General features: G+C 37.3%; 1 protein-coding gene across 1 annotated transcript in view; it reads right to left on the bottom strand.

The window, feature by feature from the left end:
* POLA1 (DNA polymerase alpha 1, catalytic subunit) overlaps window positions 1-20,572 on the bottom strand; it is a 182,916-nt gene that overhangs the window by 112,094 nt on the left and 50,250 nt on the right. The window contains exons 26-28 of the mRNA XM_066313985.1: window positions 5,705-5,737; window positions 4,086-4,178; window positions 449-654 (exon numbers count right to left, since the gene is read on the bottom strand). Of these exons, the coding sequence (XP_066170082.1) occupies window positions 449-654; window positions 4,086-4,178; window positions 5,705-5,737 (332 nt within the window). The remainder of the gene's footprint in view (window positions 1-448; window positions 655-4,085; window positions 4,179-5,704; window positions 5,738-20,572) is intronic.

Genomic DNA, 20,572 nt, shown 5'->3' with positions numbered 1-20,572 from the left:
CATCACCTCCTCAGGCTGCACCCACTGCACTTCCAGCTTTTTTAGAGGGTGCTGAAAGTGCTGACCACCAGCTTCTTTACCCATCTAGGAAATTAAATATCTGACTAGAACCTACAACTCCAAATATGCTGACAGCATCTACCATCTTCACAAGATTTCAGCTCTGGTTTAATGAATGGCATTTACAACACTGTGACAACTCAGAAGCACAGCTTCTACAGCAGATGCAAAACCAGATAGTGAATTTAGGAGACGTTTGGATTTGCACTGCTATAACCTGTTACCAATGCCAGAAGGTAACATTTACCATCTCCTACAAAAATCAGCTAAGTCCTAACACTGATGTTAGTTACCAATTTATGATCTTCAGGAAACACAGTATCAAATAGTTAGGAGTCATGTACTGTTTAAAATAGAGCAAAGAAGACAATGCCACAAAGAAACTTACTTTCCAGTCTGTTTAGCAAGATCACACCAGTCTCTCCGGACTATATCCAGCCCTTTTAGTTCTTGTTTAGTTACATATTTCCCATCTCCTGTTGGTTCCACAGTCAGAGCAGCGTATTTCTTCTTCTTTAACAAGAGCAAGGACTTAAAAATTCCATCAATATCAATTTCCAGCAATTTGTACAGCTTATTCACTTCACTTTTGATCTGCAAATCAAAAAACATTAAAAACAAATGCAATAATTTAACCATGGACAAATTCAAGTTCCATATCTAAATGGAATATTTAAGTTTTAAACAAGTTACACACTGTGTATTTGCATACACATTTCAAAGACTGGTCAGATATCATTAATTGATTACACACCAGTAACTACGAGCTACTATTAATATTAAGGTTCACCCATTGACTTTTTCAGTATCTACAGCTTGGTACATCTAACTCCTTAACAAAATCAAGCAAGGCAGAGAAACATGGAATTGAAGTGACCTTGGAGATCACTCATTTTACTAGAACAGCTCATTTTACTAGAACAGCTAGTTCTAGTTCCATCTAACCTCTCACATAAATTTAGCCAACAACGGATTTCACAGCAGGGACCTACTTACTAGGCAAAGACAAGAGATGATCACTTAGAAAATGCAAATAGCCTTATAGAAAAGCTACATTGCAAAGGAATCTTTCCTTCTTCCCACTCTCACCCTAAACCAGGGAGAGGAGAAGAAGCATGACTGCAGACCAGAGCTCTGTGTGTGCATGTTCAGGAAAAACAGGCAAGTTTCTTTTACCCTTTCCCACAATATACCTACCTTTTCTATAGCCCGATTTCCTAGAGAGGAAAAGGTGCTCTTTTTCTACACACGGGCTATGTTTTATCCATATACAAAAGCTTCAAATAGCACTGATACACTGTCTTAATATAGTACCAAGTATCTCTTACCTCTATACTAAGGGAACAGAAGTGCAACAGCTCAAAACAGCATAAACCTCTAGGGACAAACTTTGGTTCCAGTACACATTACCCACTGGAAACTAAAAGTTTCCCATTTGGTTTTCTTTTCCCATTTTTACTTTCTTCACATGCTTTCACTTTACATTCTTCAACAAAGTATCTGTATATGCCAGGTGTCCTGTCCTGTCTTCATGTTCTACTCTTTACTTTCTTTCCTCTACAACTTACTTTCCCTATTGATTTTCAGTATGCATAACCACTCTTAGCACCAACTATGAACTATCCTTTTCTCATGTCTCACTGAAGGTTGATAGGATTCAAGATCTTTGCCATCTCACAGATACCCTCACCGAGAACAGGATCTTCAGCATAAAATCTCACTTTTTTCTATCCAGCTTTGAACTCAGATTACCGTTTTAACCAAAACTTTCCTTACAAACTTTTAATTTATGTGTAAACATGTATGTGTGTACCTAGTTTTCTTCACTTAGATGTCTATTTTTCCTATTGCAGGAATTACCATTATTTTGATACCCCCTGTATATTTCTAAGTTTTGAAGGACATCATGAGGCAAAAACCATTTTGCTAGGAAGTTCATATTTTCTCTTTCTTAAAACAGTAAAACAATTCCTCTTAACATTTTTCTGTGATTTTTTTTTCAATTTTTCTTTTTTACAGCATACTAACCAAGTGCTCAAAACGCAACAACAGTTCAGTACTGAATGTTCTGGCAAATCTGATTCACAAGGATGCACAGAAAATGAGAAAAAACTTCTGCTAAGTAATGACTAAAAAGAGCATCAATATAAATAATTGAGGGCTAGGGGTGGGAGAGAACACACACATTGGATGGGGGAATTCAGAAAGCACATGAGAAAATTTTCACCAATAAAAACCAAAATTAATCTCTTGGAGGAATACTTCATTGCTGAAGACAACCCATAAATTCACACTTTACATCAGAACAGGGGTACACTCACTAACTGCTCTCACTGTAATTGTTTGCATTAAAGCTGTGTGCTCTCCATACAGCCTATATTAAAGCAAAAGTGTAGTGAAAGCAATGTAAATATTCCTCACCTCTGAACATAAAACTTTGGGAAAGAAATTATTATGCAGTGGAGCAGAGATATTTCTTGAGAGCGTTCCTCATCAAAACAGACAATTCTTTATCCTGACTTTTTTAATAAGAATTACTCAAAACAAGAAAAATGTAAATGATCAAAGTGTTTACAAAAAAAGCAACTGTCACTTTCTTGAGGAATAAACAAACAAGAAACATGTGAAATGAGACAGATATGAATCACTTTTTTCTGCCATAGAAAGGATATTGAAAGCCACGTCTGCAATTTTGATGCTAGGTTTGATTGTGCTGGTTTACAGAGATAAGTTTATTCACTTCTACAGTTTTTATATGTTGTACTTGATTTTAATCAAAACATGTCTTTCTGTCCTTTTTTTAATTAAAAAAACCAACCTCAACTGATACTAAATACAGAAGTACAATTGATTAAAAAAGCTTAAGATTTTACTCTCAATAAACAGCTGACAAGTTCAAACACATACTTATTCTCTCAGGAAACCTGACTCTAATTCAGAAATATTTAGCCTATTACGCTTATCCTGCCAGATTTCATGAAAGTTAATAATAACTACCCTCTGTTATATTTAGCCACCAAATGGGACCATAGGGACAAAAATTAAACCAGAATGAAACCACACACACGACTAGAGTAAGATTAAACTTTCTTATACACTAATGTACATACACTTGAAATTACACATAATCTTGTATGTGGCAAACAAAAAAAATGACTGCTTTCTACCATGTCAGCAGCCCTCCTGCTACTCAGTTATGACATCAAGATATTACCCCATTTTCTGCTCCTGAATGCATCTACTTCTAAATGTAGCCACTAGCATGAAGGTAGAAGTATTCTAAAAAACCCCAAAATCACTCTGCCTTAAAATCAAATTACCTTTGTTTAATACTGTACTGAATATGTCTATGCTTTCTTTGGTTTTTTTAGAGATTCCATAGCTCTCATTTTCATCACAATTTCTTCCAACTTTCAAAAATAGTTTCTCTTAAATCTTTTATTTAGAAAGTTCTGAAACATTTCTCACTTTTCTTCCATTATTTAAGAAAGCCGCAAAACTTCCATATCATTGACTGCCAGCTCCTAATCAATCAGATCTCTTCTGTATCTGTATACCATGGAAATTAATATTTGAACTTCCCACTGGAAATCTGGTAACATATTGAGTGTCATATAAATTACATAACTAAACAAAACTAAACTGAGAAATACGCCTTGTGGGAAAAAAACACCCTCAAACTGTTCATGTTGTAATTGAAGCTCATGTGGAGGAGAAATTGTACCTTATGTTTAGGTTCACCAAATACTGAGATAATCTCCTGCTACATCAAGATTAGTAAAAAAAAAATTCTTTATGCAATGAAATGTTTCATTTAATCACTTCTTAAAATGCACAGAATAGCTACACCTGAAAAAGCATACTCTGAGATTTTACTACTTCATAGGTTCCATACACTGTGAAGGTCTTTCTCATGGCACATTCTCTGCTTGTGCCACGGAATCCTCTCTTAATACCATCTGCTCCACTCAGTGTAACAACACAGACCTATGTAGGAAATCTTAAAAAAAGAAAAAGTTCCTTACCTTATTCCCCAACTTGAAGACCTCATCCAAATTGGTGCTATTAGTGTTTATCATAATGGAATCTGTGTCTCCATAAATCACTTCAAGGTTCATCTAAACAAAAAAAAAAAAAAAAAAAAAAAATTGCTTTGAAAAACAAAAAAAGAATCACTCCATCTTCCACAAGTCCCACATAACATTCAAAGTTCAAAAATATCATCATCTATATGCTATTCCTTAAACACTAAAACGTATAATAGCAAGAAAATATAAAATAGTTACTGATAGGTCTGTACATTTCATTAAAACCTATTTGAATTTAAAGAGAAAAAAGAAACTTTAGCCACTGATATGTTAAAAAGACCACAGTCCAATTGGTAAAATTTTACTAAATTAACACTAGAAAAATAAGTCAGTGAACAAGTCTGATCTTGAGAAACAGCAGGAACTCTGATCAGAAATAATTCTGGACTGCTAAAACACAAGAAGATCACTTCCACAATACTGCTGGACAAATTCAATGACAAGGCAGCCAGCTAAAAAGTGTTTGAAAGGTAATATCACATTCAGGTATCCCATCTTATTCGCAGCCATCACAATACTACTAGGGGAAAAAAAAGAGAAAATATACTTAATATTCTCTATGGCTAGTGATGACAGCAACTGAGAATACCACAGCAGTGTCCAGATTAGGCTGCTCTTCTTCACTCTTTCAGATTATGCAGAAGGCTTCATATTTCCATCTTCCCTCTGCCATCTTTTAACTTCTACTAATCCAACCACTTGTGTTTGTCCTCCTCTGGGCAGCAGATCTTTCAGGGAATGCTCCTTTTGGATAAGGGTCATAGCTACTATGACCCACAAGTTTTATCTTCCCAGGTTGAACTACTTAACTTTTACACCCAGAGATGAATACAAACATTTGCTGAACCCCTTCTCTTTGACTGACACTCTGCCCCTCACATCCCTTCTGATTCTGATCCTTGTAACAATTTAAATGCCCTACTTGGAGAAGACGGTATTCCAACACCAGTCACACTTCCATAATACTCTGGATAACAGAGCAAATTCTAGACAAACTGAGGAACATCAAAAAGCCTGAGGTGCACATGAAAGGCATAGCAAAAAAAGGTGAAAATAAAAATTGTTAACACTTGTAAATGTCACAACAACAAAAAATGGCAGATTAATCTAATTGCATAATATTAATTTTTAAAAAAATGAAAACCTGGTATTTTCAGTGGTGGAAAACCAATGTAGCTGTAAAACTGCAACATGGCTATGTCCATGTTAAACTCCACAGTCAAAAAACCACCCTGTGACAGAGTTTAAAGGATGCCAAAAAATAAACCATAATAAACCACTAGAACACATGGTATAACAGGTCTATGAGTAAACTCTAATTAGCACTGTTGCTAATTTGCTTGAAACAGTCCCACATAGGCTTCAAGCAGGGTCCAGATCATATCTGTGGTAGGAAAAGAAAAAAGCTATAATCCATCAGGAAGGATTACATTTGTAAACCAGGCATCCTAAGAAGTGATTTCAGGTCTGTTTGGGTTACAGTTCTCCTAGAATAAAAAAATTTCACCAGGTGTGCTCTTTAAGTGTTGTTGTTTAATGAAAATGCTCAGCATTACCTTCTGCACCATCTCCTTGGTATGCATCAAAATCTGAAATAAAAAAAAAAAATCAAAGATTAGCGTATGATATAATTACAGGCTAACACATGCAAACATTCCCATTAGGTTGCTAACTCCAAATGCTCTCACCTTTCAAAACAAAGCAAACCACCTCTCTCCTGGCAACACACAGTCACCTCAATACTCCTATTACACAAGTAAATTCTTGTTTGACCTTGTATTAATGCTATTATTAACTCCCCTAAAACAAGATTAAAACAAATCTCAAAATTGCATGTGCATGCACACATTCTACCTTAAGAAAAAAAGAACACTGTATCAAATGGCTTAAACACAACCTAATCAGCAAGTGCCAGAATTAAGTCTCTTTCAGTAATTTAGGTCAGTTGTCGCCTTTATATCCATCATCTTATCTCTTGATGTCATTGAAGTTTTTCCCAAAAACATCCTGTCTTGTTCAGTCCAGCCTGGCTGGTGCTCACTTAAGAAGACTTAGTCAAAACACTGAATACCCTTGTAACGATCTCAAAACGGGTCATCAAAAAGCAAACTCCTTATGGAAACCAGAACTGGGACAAAGAGCTGGGATAAAGATACGATTTGCCCTTGAATCAATGGGCAAATCTGTGTGTAACCAGGCTTGATACTCAACCAAGAATGCATCCCAAATTCCCCAAATGCTCTGAATAGCATCTCTCTGAACTGAGAAATAGCTAAAGAGACCTCATGCGAGTAGGCTCCTGCTTCCATCTCTAATAGTGCTCAGCACAGCGCAGGGTGGGAAGAGCACATCATCTGAAGCCACATGTACAGCTGAAGCAAGGAAAATGGACAATCAAATCAGCTTAATGAAAAAAATGTGTAGCTGCAGCAGCACTAAGACCTTGGTGAATTCTGCACAGCTGCATGAGAAACAACATCTGGACCATTCCTCCAGTCACTTGGCCACATTTCCATTGTACTCCCCATGTTCCTTCTTATCAACGTCCTGGTGCTCTGGCACACTGCTCCAGTTTCTACTTCCCTGGTTTCAGTCCTTTCCATTGCCACTCAGCATAAACAAGCTTTTCTTCAGCTAACCCTGCTAGTCATATATTTAATGTAATACTTTAAATTTAATACTTTAAATTTTCTCGAGGATTGATTTGAACCACATGTTACAGCAATGATAGATCAGAGTCTGTTAGGTGAACCCAAACAATCTGGAACTCCAAAGATAGTCGGGCAATACACTATTTCAACAGCTTATATCAAATTTAGTAACCTAGTCTCAGTTTTACAGTTTTTCACGTTCAATTGCAATACTCCTAGGCCATATTTACCAAACGGTAGAATTAAGACTTGTAGTCAAGAAGCCAGTGACAGGGAGCTGAGCAGTAGAAATCAGCAGGGATGAGGAAAGAGAAAGACAAACAGGCAAGAGCTGTCCATGCTCAGTGGGAATAAGATCACGTTCAGGGAAATCTCATTGCTTTCACAAGGCCAAGGAGTCTTTAATGAAGCCAAGAGTCTTGACTATGGTGATACTGACTACTGCTATCCCAGCAAGGAATTCTGAAACAGGTGAAATCTCCACCTCTACGCAACAGCACAACAAACGGGGTGACAACACTGCCATTCCTCAAGACTAATGGCAAGTTTCTTTAGTATTTCAGAACCTTTATGCAACCACAGTGCAAGTATGATGGTTTTTGTCTGCAACTATGCACTGAAAGTATTCCCCTCAACACACTTAAAGACAGGTTCAGTTCCAAACTATGATGTCACTCTGACACAGCTGAACTCATGGTGCATGTCCTTATCAGGGTTATTCCCCAAGCAGTATGGATATACACAGATTTACACTCTTTGGGTCAAGTTCAAAACATCCAGTTCATTTAAACACCATCCACTAGTGCTGCAAACTAGGCACTCAGACAACGTGATGCCTGAACTCTGCTGAAGTCCAAAACTGCAGGAAGCTCAGCTGTCCTGAGTCTTTTTCACAGAAAAGGGAAACTGTGAGCCTTAACTGCAGACTCCTGCTAGGCTGTACCTGCCACTGGAATCAGACATACACAATTGCATTTTAATTGGAAGCTTAAAAAGAAGGTATTCCGCTCCTATTCATCTCCTAGTGAGTGATTCAGACATTCAACCCCACCACCTTTCAATGGAGTTTCGAAATTATTCTAAGGACATATCACTGGTACATTATATCAAATTTCATATAAAGTAGTCAAAATTCCAACATATTCACCACCCCACACTTATTATTCCTCTCACTTATTAACTAACTCCTACAGAGAAAGGTTATACCTCTCCTTTAGTACTCCAAAAGCAAACAGGAGTCCCTGAAACAAAATTGAAAAATTAGACCAAAATGAAGAGTTTATACTGAAAAGACAGGAAGGTCTATCAATTTTCCTTGATAATCTCTGGCATTTTCTACTTCACTCTCTGAAATAACTCTATAAATAATGAGAAAGATAACTTTAAAAAAAAATAAAAGGAATACCCCCTACTACAAAAATTGTCTGGCTGTGCAAAAAACCATTTTTCAGTTGACCCTGAGGACAGCAGTGGGTGTAGGTAATCACAACAAGAGGGTCACAGACAAGTTGGCTTCATCAAGTGACTGGCATATGCTAGTGCCACCCATTCTGACAGGAGATCACTTGTAAGTGGCAACAGCTACAAAACAGAAGGTTAAAAAGTATTGCTAAATTCATTAATAAGGCAGTCAGTAGTTATCTGATTTCACAGCAACACCTGCATATTTATCCTCTCATTACCAATTGGATGATGGAATTTTTTCAAGCACATTTCAAAAATCTGCCAATTACAAGTGTAGAAAAAAAATAAACTTTGTAGTTAATTTTTCCCTTAACAAAGTACAGCTGTTGAGAATAATTGTTCAAGATCTTACCCTGTAATGTCAACTGCAGCAGAACAAAGAGTATTTAATTAGCAAATCTATCCAGTAATTCAACACCTATTATATAAAATGCCTTCGTGATTTTATTCAGGATAATTTGCTAAGAGGGTTATTACTGACATTCAGATGAAATTTAAAATTCCTACGCAAGTCGAGTCATAATAGCAGTAATGATCCCCCCAATCAGGAGATACTGTGTCACACAAGGTTCTTTAGCAATGCAGCAGCCCATTTCCTGACTTCTTAATTCCTGGGCTCAGCTCAGTGAGAGCCCTTCATGCCAATATTTCAGTCAGCAATACATCCTTAATGGGACTCTATTATAATACCTAGAATAAAAGTGACTTTTTTTTTTTTAGTTAAAGAGAATGACAGCTCTGCTATCATATCAATCCTGAGCCATTTCTCAGAAATGCACAGCAGAGGAAGGGAGGTGGGAAGACAGAAGAAAGAAGGAAGAGAACAGGGAAAATGGTATTGGGTAGTTTCCTTTTGCAAATAATACTGCACTGCTTATGAGAGCTGGATTGTCTCCTATTCCAAGTAGGAAGAATTAATTGCCTGGCAACCCATCTGTACAGCCATGGTCTCTCCCCTCAGCAAACATATACTTCTAAAATCCTGTGAGCTTCTCAGTACAGTGAACATCTGTGAAACTCTTTAAACTTTTTTTTCTTGTAAAAGCAAGACTAGCAACAACATTCTCTCATCCATGAACTGCAAGTCAATATAAACTTAAAGATTGTAATTGCAGACAAGCCCTTATCAAACTGCAAAATTCCCTGCTCTAATCCTACCCCAACTCACTAATTACTTAATTATACGAAGTAGTGATTTAAAGACCGGGAATGATTAACAATAAATAAATATACAAAGAACAGCTTTACTATTATTTACTACATCAAGTATTTTTAAAGATTCCCTATTTAAAAACCTCTGAAGAGTACCTTCTGATGCTTCTGTGGACACAAGCTAAGATACAAGAGTTAGAAACCAATGAGACAGGATACAAAACTAAAATGCTGATGCAAAGATTTCTCCTGTAAACACACATTTTCTGCAAAATCCTGGGTCACAGACATGAAGGAACAGAAAGGAAGATTTAAAAACAGACAGAAAAGAATGAGCACAATCATTACAAAAACATTGTACAAGAGAAGTATACACAAAAAAAAAACCCAAACCAACAAACCCAACCTACCCTGTGCATTCATTCTGTACAAGGAGAGAATCAAGCAGTTTTAAGGGCCTGTAAAAAACTGTATTTTTGAAAACTATCTGTAGTTATCTAGAGGAAAACTGATATATTTTCCACCTCATTTATTTATTTCTGCAATTATATAGTAAGAAAATAATTCTGTCACCTGCTCTAGTAACTCATATTAGCTATTCCTTCCCATGGGACAGAGGAATAAATGAGCTGGAAAAACTGTGTTCCAGTAACATTACTCACTAATCTAAGTATTTCTGAACCTCTGTATTTCCGTAACCTACTCATTAGCTTTGCTAGGAATTTGTCTCAAGTAGACTTTAGCACTGAAAAACCACAGTCACAGGACGCTGTAAAAGGATTTTATTAAGGAGGATTTTCAGAAAAGGTTTCTACTACTGGACAAAAAGGCACATATGCCCTAAGCATGAGTGAAAGAAAGATGGAGGCTTGTCTGCCACAGGGAATGAAGAATCACAATTCAATCCTTTTATCAGAGAATGGACTTGATTTAGAAAAGTTTGAGCAATTAGAGTAGTTAATAAGTTCGTTTGTTTCAAAGAGCTTTTACTGAGTATTTGCTGTACTTAGAAAATACATTCAAAGTTACATTTCTCCAAAATATACACTCTTATGAAACATCAACAGCATGAGAAATACACCCTGAACTGCAAAAGTTCTCTCTTCTATGTTGTTTTGATTTTATTTTGCTTCAGAAATGCTCAAATTAACTGTTCATAATTCACCCAGAAAAGCTGACAGACAGTAATACAACTTTCACAGCTTCTGTGTGTAACAGCAGCATTGGATGGAGCACCAAAACCCAAGGAAGAATGGTTCCAAGGGCTGAAGCAGTACACACAAAGATTCAGTGACATAAGTTGGCAGGCCAAGAAAAGGTATCATCTTTTGCCTCGTAAACAACAGAAGACACACAAAAAAGGCAGCAACAGAAATGTCCTGAATACAAAAAAAATTATGTGCACCTTTGTCACATTTTGACAAGAAATGCAAAGATGACAGTAAAACACAGATGATGATGATGCAAATCAAATTAAAATTTGAAGACAATGCTTCCTTTGCCAGAAACAATGATAACTTTAAAATTCTACAGTACTTCTATTGCAAGTATTTGTGTTGAGCGTTGCTGAAGAGAATGGGAGAACCAGAACTGTCTTCTTATTAAGTTGTGAAGCTGCTGATTTTTCTACACAACAGATTACAAACCATGCTATACTAAAGCAAATTTTGCCTACTTTGGAAAGGATTATTTTGCTATTAGGATGAAAGAACTAACAGTGAAACATACTCTTAAAAGCACTGAACAAAAGTAAAACAAACAAACAAACAAAAACCACAAATAAAACAAACAAAAAAAAAACCCACACCACCCCAAAAAACCCAAACCCAAACATATACACACAAAAACTTCTGTGCTGGAAATGATTTTACAGTCTCAGAAACAGAGAAACAGAGCGCTCAACAATGAAGTTGAACACTTGAGTGCATAGAAGGTAACTGACCTGGCTCTGACCCACTTCCCAGAAGTCTTCTGTGTTCCCAGAAGCAGCAGAAATACAATGTCCGTGTAATAACTAGCTGTGAAAAATGTTGGTACAGCCTGGGCATCTCCTAACCCTCCAGAGAAACCAAATACAGTTCCTAGAGAAGCACCAGGGGTCACAATCCAACCATGGAGTTATATTCTAACTCCTTCAAAACTGAACAACTAAAACAAATGAAGGAACAGGGATCCCTTTTCACTTAATGAAGAAACAAGATCAACACCTTCTAAAATCCCTTGAAGAATGTGGTACTCAAACAAATCTTGGCTCGTTAACTTTTATGATTCTTTTTTTATTCCAAAGCATTAAATAAATTTGTGCTTGATGAACATTTTGTACTTAACCATAAGATGCAAAGGTGGCTTTGCCTAATAAGATGACTGCAACTGTATCAAATGCTAACTGTATCACAAACCACTTCTAATTAAGAAAGAATATGACAAGTATCATTTACTATTTCCTAATAAAACCAAAACATGTGTTTAATTATTCAATATTTAAATGCATATAGACAAGTATATTCTCTTTAGAGAAAACAACAGCATTTGTTTCAGTGGAATGAACAAACATTTAGACAGGAAAGCTTTACTTTGCTTTGTTTCCTAAACAGGTTTAACACATTCAGCAAAATACAGTCTTTCACTAGAAAAAATGAAATTACAAGAACAATAAATAATTTTAATTAATTAATAATAAATGAAGGTTTCTTTTTTAGTCAGATAAGTTAGAATCCAGTCAAGGTTTAAAACCATAGCACAGGTATTTTCCCCTGAATAACAGCAAAACCAATTCCAGAGTAGGGAATAATAACCTTACCATCCTCAACATCAGGTTTAAATCTACAGAGTTAAAAGTTATCTTCCAAATATATAAACATGTTTCTCAATCGTGAAGTGACAGAAATGAAGTATTGTCCCATCTCCAAGAAAAGTTACTTCCACAGCCATATAAAAAGCCCTGGAGAAATCAGGGAGTATGTCTCAGAATCAACAGAAAAGACTCTTTATCAAAAACATGAAGTATACCTATAAAGCTGAAAAAGAAATAAAACTAATACTCCAAAGACTAAACATTTTTTAGGCAGTAGATAAACTCAGTGCACTATCTGAGATGACAACAAACTCCCTGAGAATCAAATCTTCCTTCTCTTTGGTTTTGGGTTTGGTTTTTTTTAATAAAATGCAAAAAAATGGAATAAAAACCTTTCTAAGGTTCTCCTGGTCAGCATCTTTTAAGTAATAACTTGTGTGCTTGAAGAAAAAGGAAGGCCTGGGAGAAGACAAGCAAGTGCTAAAGAGAAAAATAGATGCAGAACACACTTGCACTACCTGATGAGTGTTCTTAAAAGAAGAATGTGAACAACACAGCCTTTTTCTTCAAGAACCATGGGCATTTTGCAATAGCTGCACTAAACAGAACAAGGCAATCTCTGACTAGGTACAGGTAATATCCACTGAAAATGATCCAGACATTTTATAGGAGATAAGAGGACATGGTAGTCTTGGTAATGAATAGATTGTGTGTGGATGTTGTGTCCATCAAAAAATCTTTGTAAGTGGTTTAAACTGCTTTAAAACTGTTCTTTCATTATGACTAAGTGATTGTCTATCAAAGCAACATTTATGCAAATTTAGAAAAGCATTTTAGCCTCTAATTAGCCTCTAAAGAAAGTTCTCTTACCTAATTTCTTAAATGTCATGCAGGATTTTCATAAAGCATATAATTTTGTTTCATTAAATTAGATATATTTAGACAACACGACAGGTGTTTTTATAAAGTTAAACAATACTTATTCATCCTCCGTGGTTGCAGCTGGTGTCAGCACCAAGAACTGCTTGGACAAGGAAGGATCCGTTTGTCTAAATGGGGCAAAATTACCTGTGCCAACAGGTTTTCCCAGGCTGGTAAAAGAGCCTTGAACCAGCATTGGGAAGGGCAGGAGTGCAGGAGTGGGATATGTGGGCAGAAAGGACCACGTAACCAAGAGCATGGGGGTCTCTTCCAGCATATCCATGTGGATAAGGAAGTGCCTCCAGCATAGTGTCACAGACAAAGCTCTTGCACTTTCCAGGTCATCTCTGTGCTCTGCAGAAAAAGATATTCTGAAACACTTCAAAATAATCTCCTTCAGGTCTGACAGACTGTGAGCCTCAATGACTAAGCAAGAAGCTCCTTTACATTCAGCTTCCCAGCCATACCAGGATGTTCAAGTTCCACCAAAGACACTCAAATGCAAAAGATGAGAGATCAAGTGTAAATGAATGCTCACAACTGTACTTAAAAAAAAAAAACCCGCTCCATTTAGTATTTAATTTACCCTCAGAGTAATAATAAAAATAATTATTACATGTTTCCATGATATGTTACTTATGCAGGCTATTTTACAAATACTTATGGACTTTCCTCCTCTCTGCTTTGTCAACCTGGAACATCACTCCCTGCCACTCTGCCTTACATTGCATCTAAATCTTCAGTCCCACAAACCTTGTTGGGATACTTCCTCCAAGCCTTCAAAGGTCTGTGTGCAGATTTCTCATCTCTTCTAGCTGTGTGGTAAAAGCCTTCTTAGGAGGTGCCAGGGACAAAAAAACCCTATGAGGAGTCATTTGGTCTCTTCAGCCTGGAGGACACCGAGGGGAGACATCACTGCAGTTACAGCTTCCTTGTGAGGGGAAGAGCAGGGGCAGCCACTCATCTCTGCTCTGTGGTGACAGTGACAGCACCTGAGGGAATGGCCTGAAGCTGTGTCAGGGCAGGTTTAGGTTGGGTATCGGGAAAATGTTTTCCTCTCAGAGGGTGGCTGGGCACTGGAACAGGTTCCCCAGGGAAGTGCTTACAGCACCAGCCTGACAGAGCTCAAGGAGTGTTTGGACAATGCTCTTGGACACAGGGTGTGACTCCTGGGGTGTCCTGCACAGGGCCAGACTCCATGACCCCAGTGGGTCCTCCCAGCTCAGCGTATTCTGTAATTCTATGAAACAGTTTCATAGAATTTCTACATGACACACCTCACATTTCCTCCTTCAAGGCAGGACCAGTGACTGCTCCAAAGGTTTGAAAATACGATGAGGAACATGCATGGTTAATAGCATGAAGTCTCAGTCATAGTTCTGATTTGTTCAATGTGACTTCTTTAACAGCACTTGATGAAGCTGGATTGGATACAGACGGAGAGAGCTCCTGACAGTCTGTCAGAGTCAGACAGAGTCTTCTTAGATCATCTCTTAAAAATGAGCTTCCTGAATTCCCTAGATATGTCTGACAAGAAAACCAACAACCAACCAAAGCCCAAGACAGAGCTCCTCAGGACATGAAAGACTCCTAGAACAAAATCAGCATTTACAATGCATGTCAGAAATAAAATTTATTAGCCAACCAAACGACTTCAAGACGTATAATGTAGAAATAACATTTTTTAAAGGCTCATTTAAGCTTTTTAACTATTTTTAAACTAACTACAAAAGAAAATTACTAGTTAACAATCCTAAATTGCTTGTTAAATAGGGCTTGCAACTCTAAGTCAGGAATAGGAACTGCAGGGTGGGTTGGGGCAACTTCGCCTTCCAGATTTTTCCTGTAAGGATGTACAGGAATAAAAGGGTCCATGTCATTGGATGCTACTGCCTATCCACAGACATTCACCACACCACATACGTCATAATCACCTAAGAGCTCAGGATGGAACATCTGAGGTTAGAGAGCTCCTAGAGAAACAGAAATACGTTCCATGACACAATTTTGGGAGTACTCCAATTGAGTAAAAATGAGCTTCAAGTAAAAGTAAATTTCTGAAAGGAACCACCTTATTATCAGCCTTTAGGATTCCAGCAGCTAGTGGTCACTTGGTCAATCACCTAAAGTTGTAGTTTAGGGGGTTTTTAATACCATTCGTAATCTGTCTCACAACCCTGGATACATACAGGATGCCTGTACTGTTTGAAAAATGGAATGAGGTTAGTGGCTTATCAGTGCATACAGTTACATTGTTCAGGACTATGAACTATGCAAAGAAATAATAATTTTAGAAGTTTCTTTTATGCGTTAGTCTGTTGTTAAGCACTCCACGTACAGCCCACCCAGTTCAGTATTTAGAGGTTTGAAATGAACAGCAGTATGACTTCATTACTAATGAAGCCAAGTTACTAAGCTGTCATTGTACAATCCCACAGCACATGTATTTATTTGTTACTTGTTAAGAATATGGAAATTTGAAGACTAAGAAAACAGACAAATGTATTTAACCTTTCAGCATGACCCTCTAGGAATCCAATCCAAATACTGACTTTTAGCCACATAACAGATTAAAGTAGTGGAGTTTTGCCACTCATTCAATCCACATAAATCACATAAAAAGATACTGCTCAACAGGAATACATTTCTATTCTAATGATGCAAAAACCTTAATTACAAATGCAACTTAAGCATGCTACCTCCATAAATCCATTACTACAAGAGAGGCATGCTGATTATTTTTTAAATCTTTAATTTGTCATTTAGACCTACTGTTATCTCATTTGTAAAGAATTCAAAATACATTTGCACAAAACTAGATTTCTAAAACATTAACAATGTTTATAAATGTCTCACTTATTTCCCTACAATTTGACAGGATTGATTTCGTGCTACATACTCCAACTCAATCAATCTTCGACTTTAGAAATTTTCATTTAAATTCTTCATCCCACAAATTCTGTTAAAAGAAAGAACATCACAACCTAAAGGTTTTGTTTAATCTAAAAACATAGCTAATAAGCTTTCCTACTACTTATTACAGGAGTTTGAATTGTTAATAAAAAACTCAGCTTTCACTCATATGCCAAGGAAACCTTCTTTCAAAGCTCTCTCTTCTCTCACTTTTCAGTTAAAGTAGAAGGCACCAGCACTGATTAACATTATTGTCACACCAGTCATTCAATATCCTCATTAGAATTATATCTGAAATGAGACCTGCAGGGCCCTGAGTTCTACTGCCAACATAATAATCCAACCACAAGCACTGGTGGACAGTGGCTTGATTTCATCCACTGCTACTACAGATACAAATGTTGCTAAGCTCCCTTTTAATGCCCTCAGATAACTACAGGCGCCTAAAATAACAAATGAACGAACCAACCCCCAAACCAGAAGCAAAGATAGGGATATGCTGTAGGAATAAAAAAGCCCTGTAAGAATTTGCTGATATTTTAAAGCCTGGTTTGAATTAGGATTTTAAAAAAACAGACTTAATCACAAAACCACAGGCTGGCTGAGGCTGGAAGGTACCTCTGGAGGTCATCTGGTCCAGCTCCCCAGTTCAGGCAGGGATTGTCCAGGGCCATTCCTGACACCTTTGAGTATCTCCAGTGATGGAGACTCCACACATTCTCTGGGCAAGCTGTGACAGGTCTCAGTCACCCTCATAGTAAAAATGTATTTCCTGATGTTCAGATGGATCTTCCTCTGTGCCTCGGTAAACAAAGAAAACCAAACCAACCAACCAACCACACACAAAAATCTATTATTAAAGTGACACAAATGCCATGAAAAAATGCCCATACATATTCCCTTGAGAGGGCTGAAAAATATCAAGTGCCCATTAAAAAAAAAGAGAAAAAAATCAGGAACACTGAACTTTTTGCATATTAATAAATACATTAACTCTTCTGGGTTAAAAAAAAAAAAAAACAAAATACACCTGCCCACTGACTTCCAGGACACTGAAGACATATTGCTGCTTTCTGAAATAGGTAAAACTACTTTTGGTAAGTCATGATAAGCAGTGAAACGAGTCTTTAAAACACTTTCCCAGGAAATACACATGGCTGATGGCTGATAAGAGAAGCCTGTTCTCTTGTGCACTCTTTTCTGAGACACAGTACCCTGGAGGTACCTTATGTTTGGACATTTATTTTGACCCTATGTATACATACAATTATAGGAAGATATTTAATATTCAAAGTCAAGAACCAACCACAATTTGACAAAGATTAATGAAAATCTTATGCTAAAATATGATCTAGAATGGACTTCACTGCATCCTCCTCTGGTTTATAACCTTATGATATTGGCATCTACCACCTTAAAAGGCTGAGGTGAACCTTCACCATTGTCTACTTGATCATCACTCTATAGCTGTTTAGACTTCCATTTAATTATAATGGATCGACTGTCCCATTCACCTGAAGTGCTATGATATTTTTCTGTTTAAGCTCTGCCTTTTCATAAGCACTTGCTCTCCTGCAATCCATCGTATAAGAAACTGTCAAAAAGCTGAAATATGGCAAATTCAAAGTATTTGAATATTTATTTGATTAAAGTATAGAAGATTATCCTTATTTGGCTAAAGTACAGAAGATTATCCAGTAGAAGAGAAAGGTAATTAACATCTAATTTCGAAGCTTTTCAAACGAGCCTCATCCCAACCACAGTAAGAGATCTACACTAAAGAAGTTTCTCATTTTCATTCAAAAAGGCACACCTGGCAGACCAACACTAACCGTAGGAAAGAGAAAACAGAAGACAAAGAGGCATTCAGATCAAGCAAAAAACATGTTCCCCACTTTCTTCAACATGTGCTTGCAGTCCTATCATCAACTAAGTAACATCTGACTAAATGAGGCACACTCACCCTAACAGAGAGAGGTAATTTAACAGGTTAGATAAAGGAGAAAAGATATTTAAATTGCCTGGAAGCTGAGAAATAAGAACAACTTACAAATTCTGTATCATACAGACTTTTATAGCTATTCTGAAAATGGTTTTCCAACACTGCTGGTGGTTGAATTTTCAAGCTTTAAAACAAAATCATTATGCAGGTAATCTTCAACAATGGCAAAGCAAAATCTCCAGGCTAAGCTGGTGATTGACAATGGACCCATCTTTCAGCAGGTTACAAATTCTTACCACTGACACAACGCTATGTGCAGTTGGGACTTCTGCAAAATATGTTGCCTGCTTTGAGAGAACATCTGCTGTCTCTGGTACTACACATTTTAATTTCCACATACTTCAAGCACCCTTTTCTTCCATCGTGCTGCAGAAGACATCATAAGCAAAAGAAGAGGGTGGGGGGGAAAAGACCAAAGACTTCTACAGGATCCTTCAAAGACATGACAAGTTTTTCAAGTATCTTGGTAATAAACGGAAATGGTCCATAAATTAGAAGAAAATACAAAAAAGATTGTTACCAATATAGAAATTCTACATGATTAGAATAGAAAAAATATTGGTTAGTAGTGAGTCTTCAAAAACTGGGTAAACTAACAAGGACTGAAAATCACTTTCAGGCTCGTGTCAGCCTACTGAAAAAGCAATAATCTAGGAAAAACAGCAAAGTCTTTACTTGTCTTATCAAAGGATGACATTTCACAAAAACCACCTGATCTCAATGGTGAGCAATGTTTGAGGGGCTTATGATCATACTATGATCGTCCATACTAATGCTTCCCTATAGGGAAAACAGAGACAGCTAAATCCAAGAAACACAGATGTCCCACGAATCCAAGTCAGTAGTTCCCAGTGAACACCTGGAGGGAGGAGGTTACATTTTAAGATAAGCTGTCCCTCACCCCCCTTCCACCAAAATAATAGGTGTATCTTGGAGCAGAAGCAGCTTCAGAAAAATACTCCAATTGCTGCTCCTGCTGCGGAGACAGGAATTTATGATGGGCTGTGGGAAGCACCCCACTGGCCTCAACTCTGAAACACCAATGAGGGCTGCACCACCGAGGACTTGCACACCGTGAGGGACTGCCAAGCATGCCATAAAGTAAGAACACCAAATTACAATCTTAATCTTGCTTGCAAGCCCTGTATTTTCAGCCCTCAGCATAGATGGTTTTTCTCCCCACAGAAAGCATTACATGTCAAAAGGTTCATAGACTTGGCTTGCTGATTGATTCCTAGTCTGATTTGTAAGGCTAATTAAGACATGGCCAAACTGTGTCCATATCTTACTTAACATTGGTGTTCAAGCAAGTATCACACAATCTGATTAAAATTGACTAAAATGTCTTACTTCAGTAATCACTTAGACAGAATGAATTTTACATTAGCAGGATCAAGCACACGTCAGGCCTCAGTGGAAATGAAAAGGGCTTATAGTAATAGGATTTATAAATCCACCACATTAGGTTAATGGCTAAATGATTTACATGTAACTTTTCCCCCTCCTCCTCACCCTTCAACTCACACACAAAAAAAATTCCTATATTTGGCACTTTTAACGACAAGTGTCAAGGCAAAAACAGACGTTCTTTTTAATTAGCTGAAAATTAAAAGCCACAAGTGATCCTTCATTAACTCTTTCACTGCAGAAATAATGAATTAGATTTTTATAAAGCCAGAATTCTTGAAGACCCTAATGAACCTTTTCAAACAACCACAACGAGTTATCTACATGTGCATAATGAGCCTCAAATGGTTTGAGCCAATAAATATGCAACTGATAAAGCGAGATCCTTATTCCTTATAAAATTGTCAGTAATGGGAGTTCTTCATGTGACTATTTTCAATTGCAGAGAAGACTCTAAAAGCCCTTGCTCTTTCTCAGCCAGTAATTCAATCCAACAGTTAGCAGCAGTTACTAATGACACTGGAATATAGATGGCTTAAAGCCAACCCTCCCTCTTCGCAAGTGCTGGAATGTCCTACACCATGTGGTAAACCAGGTGCTTTGTTTTGTTCTTTTGGCAGCTGAAGCTTTCATTTTCTGGAGATTTGAAAACAAAGTCATTCAGCTGAGCTCCTGCAGCAGCAGTCACTTGCATCTGCTTCATGCACTGGATATAAGCACAGAATAAGATCATCTGCAAGTCCTACCTGTCTCCCACCTCTCTCAAAAGCTAATACTAGGTCAGGTGGCAGAGCGAAAGCTCAAGCTAAATGCATATCACCCTTTTTTCAGCAAAATTCATTAAAAATTTTCAGTTAACAAGGTCAACATTTCTCAATGATACAGTGCTTTGCATTTTCAGGTCACTGTACAGACATCAATAAATGAATCCAACACCAGGATTAAGGTTAACTGCCAAGACCATATGTTTTAACATAATTTATCATGCATCTACCTATTGCCACCAAGCAGTTACATTATCACAACCTCACTTTCCTTACATGGCATTAGGAGAACTGACAGCCAGTGGAGCAGCACCCCTCCTCTCCTTTATAGCCCAGGTTAGGAACACAGTGTTCCC

This window comes from Sylvia atricapilla, chromosome 2 (genome assembly GCF_009819655.1).
Source record: "Sylvia atricapilla isolate bSylAtr1 chromosome 2, bSylAtr1.pri, whole genome shotgun sequence".
Classification (NCBI taxonomy): Eukaryota; Metazoa; Chordata; class Aves; order Passeriformes; family Sylviidae; genus Sylvia; species Sylvia atricapilla.
This window is presented reverse-complemented; position numbering and strand designations above follow the sequence as displayed.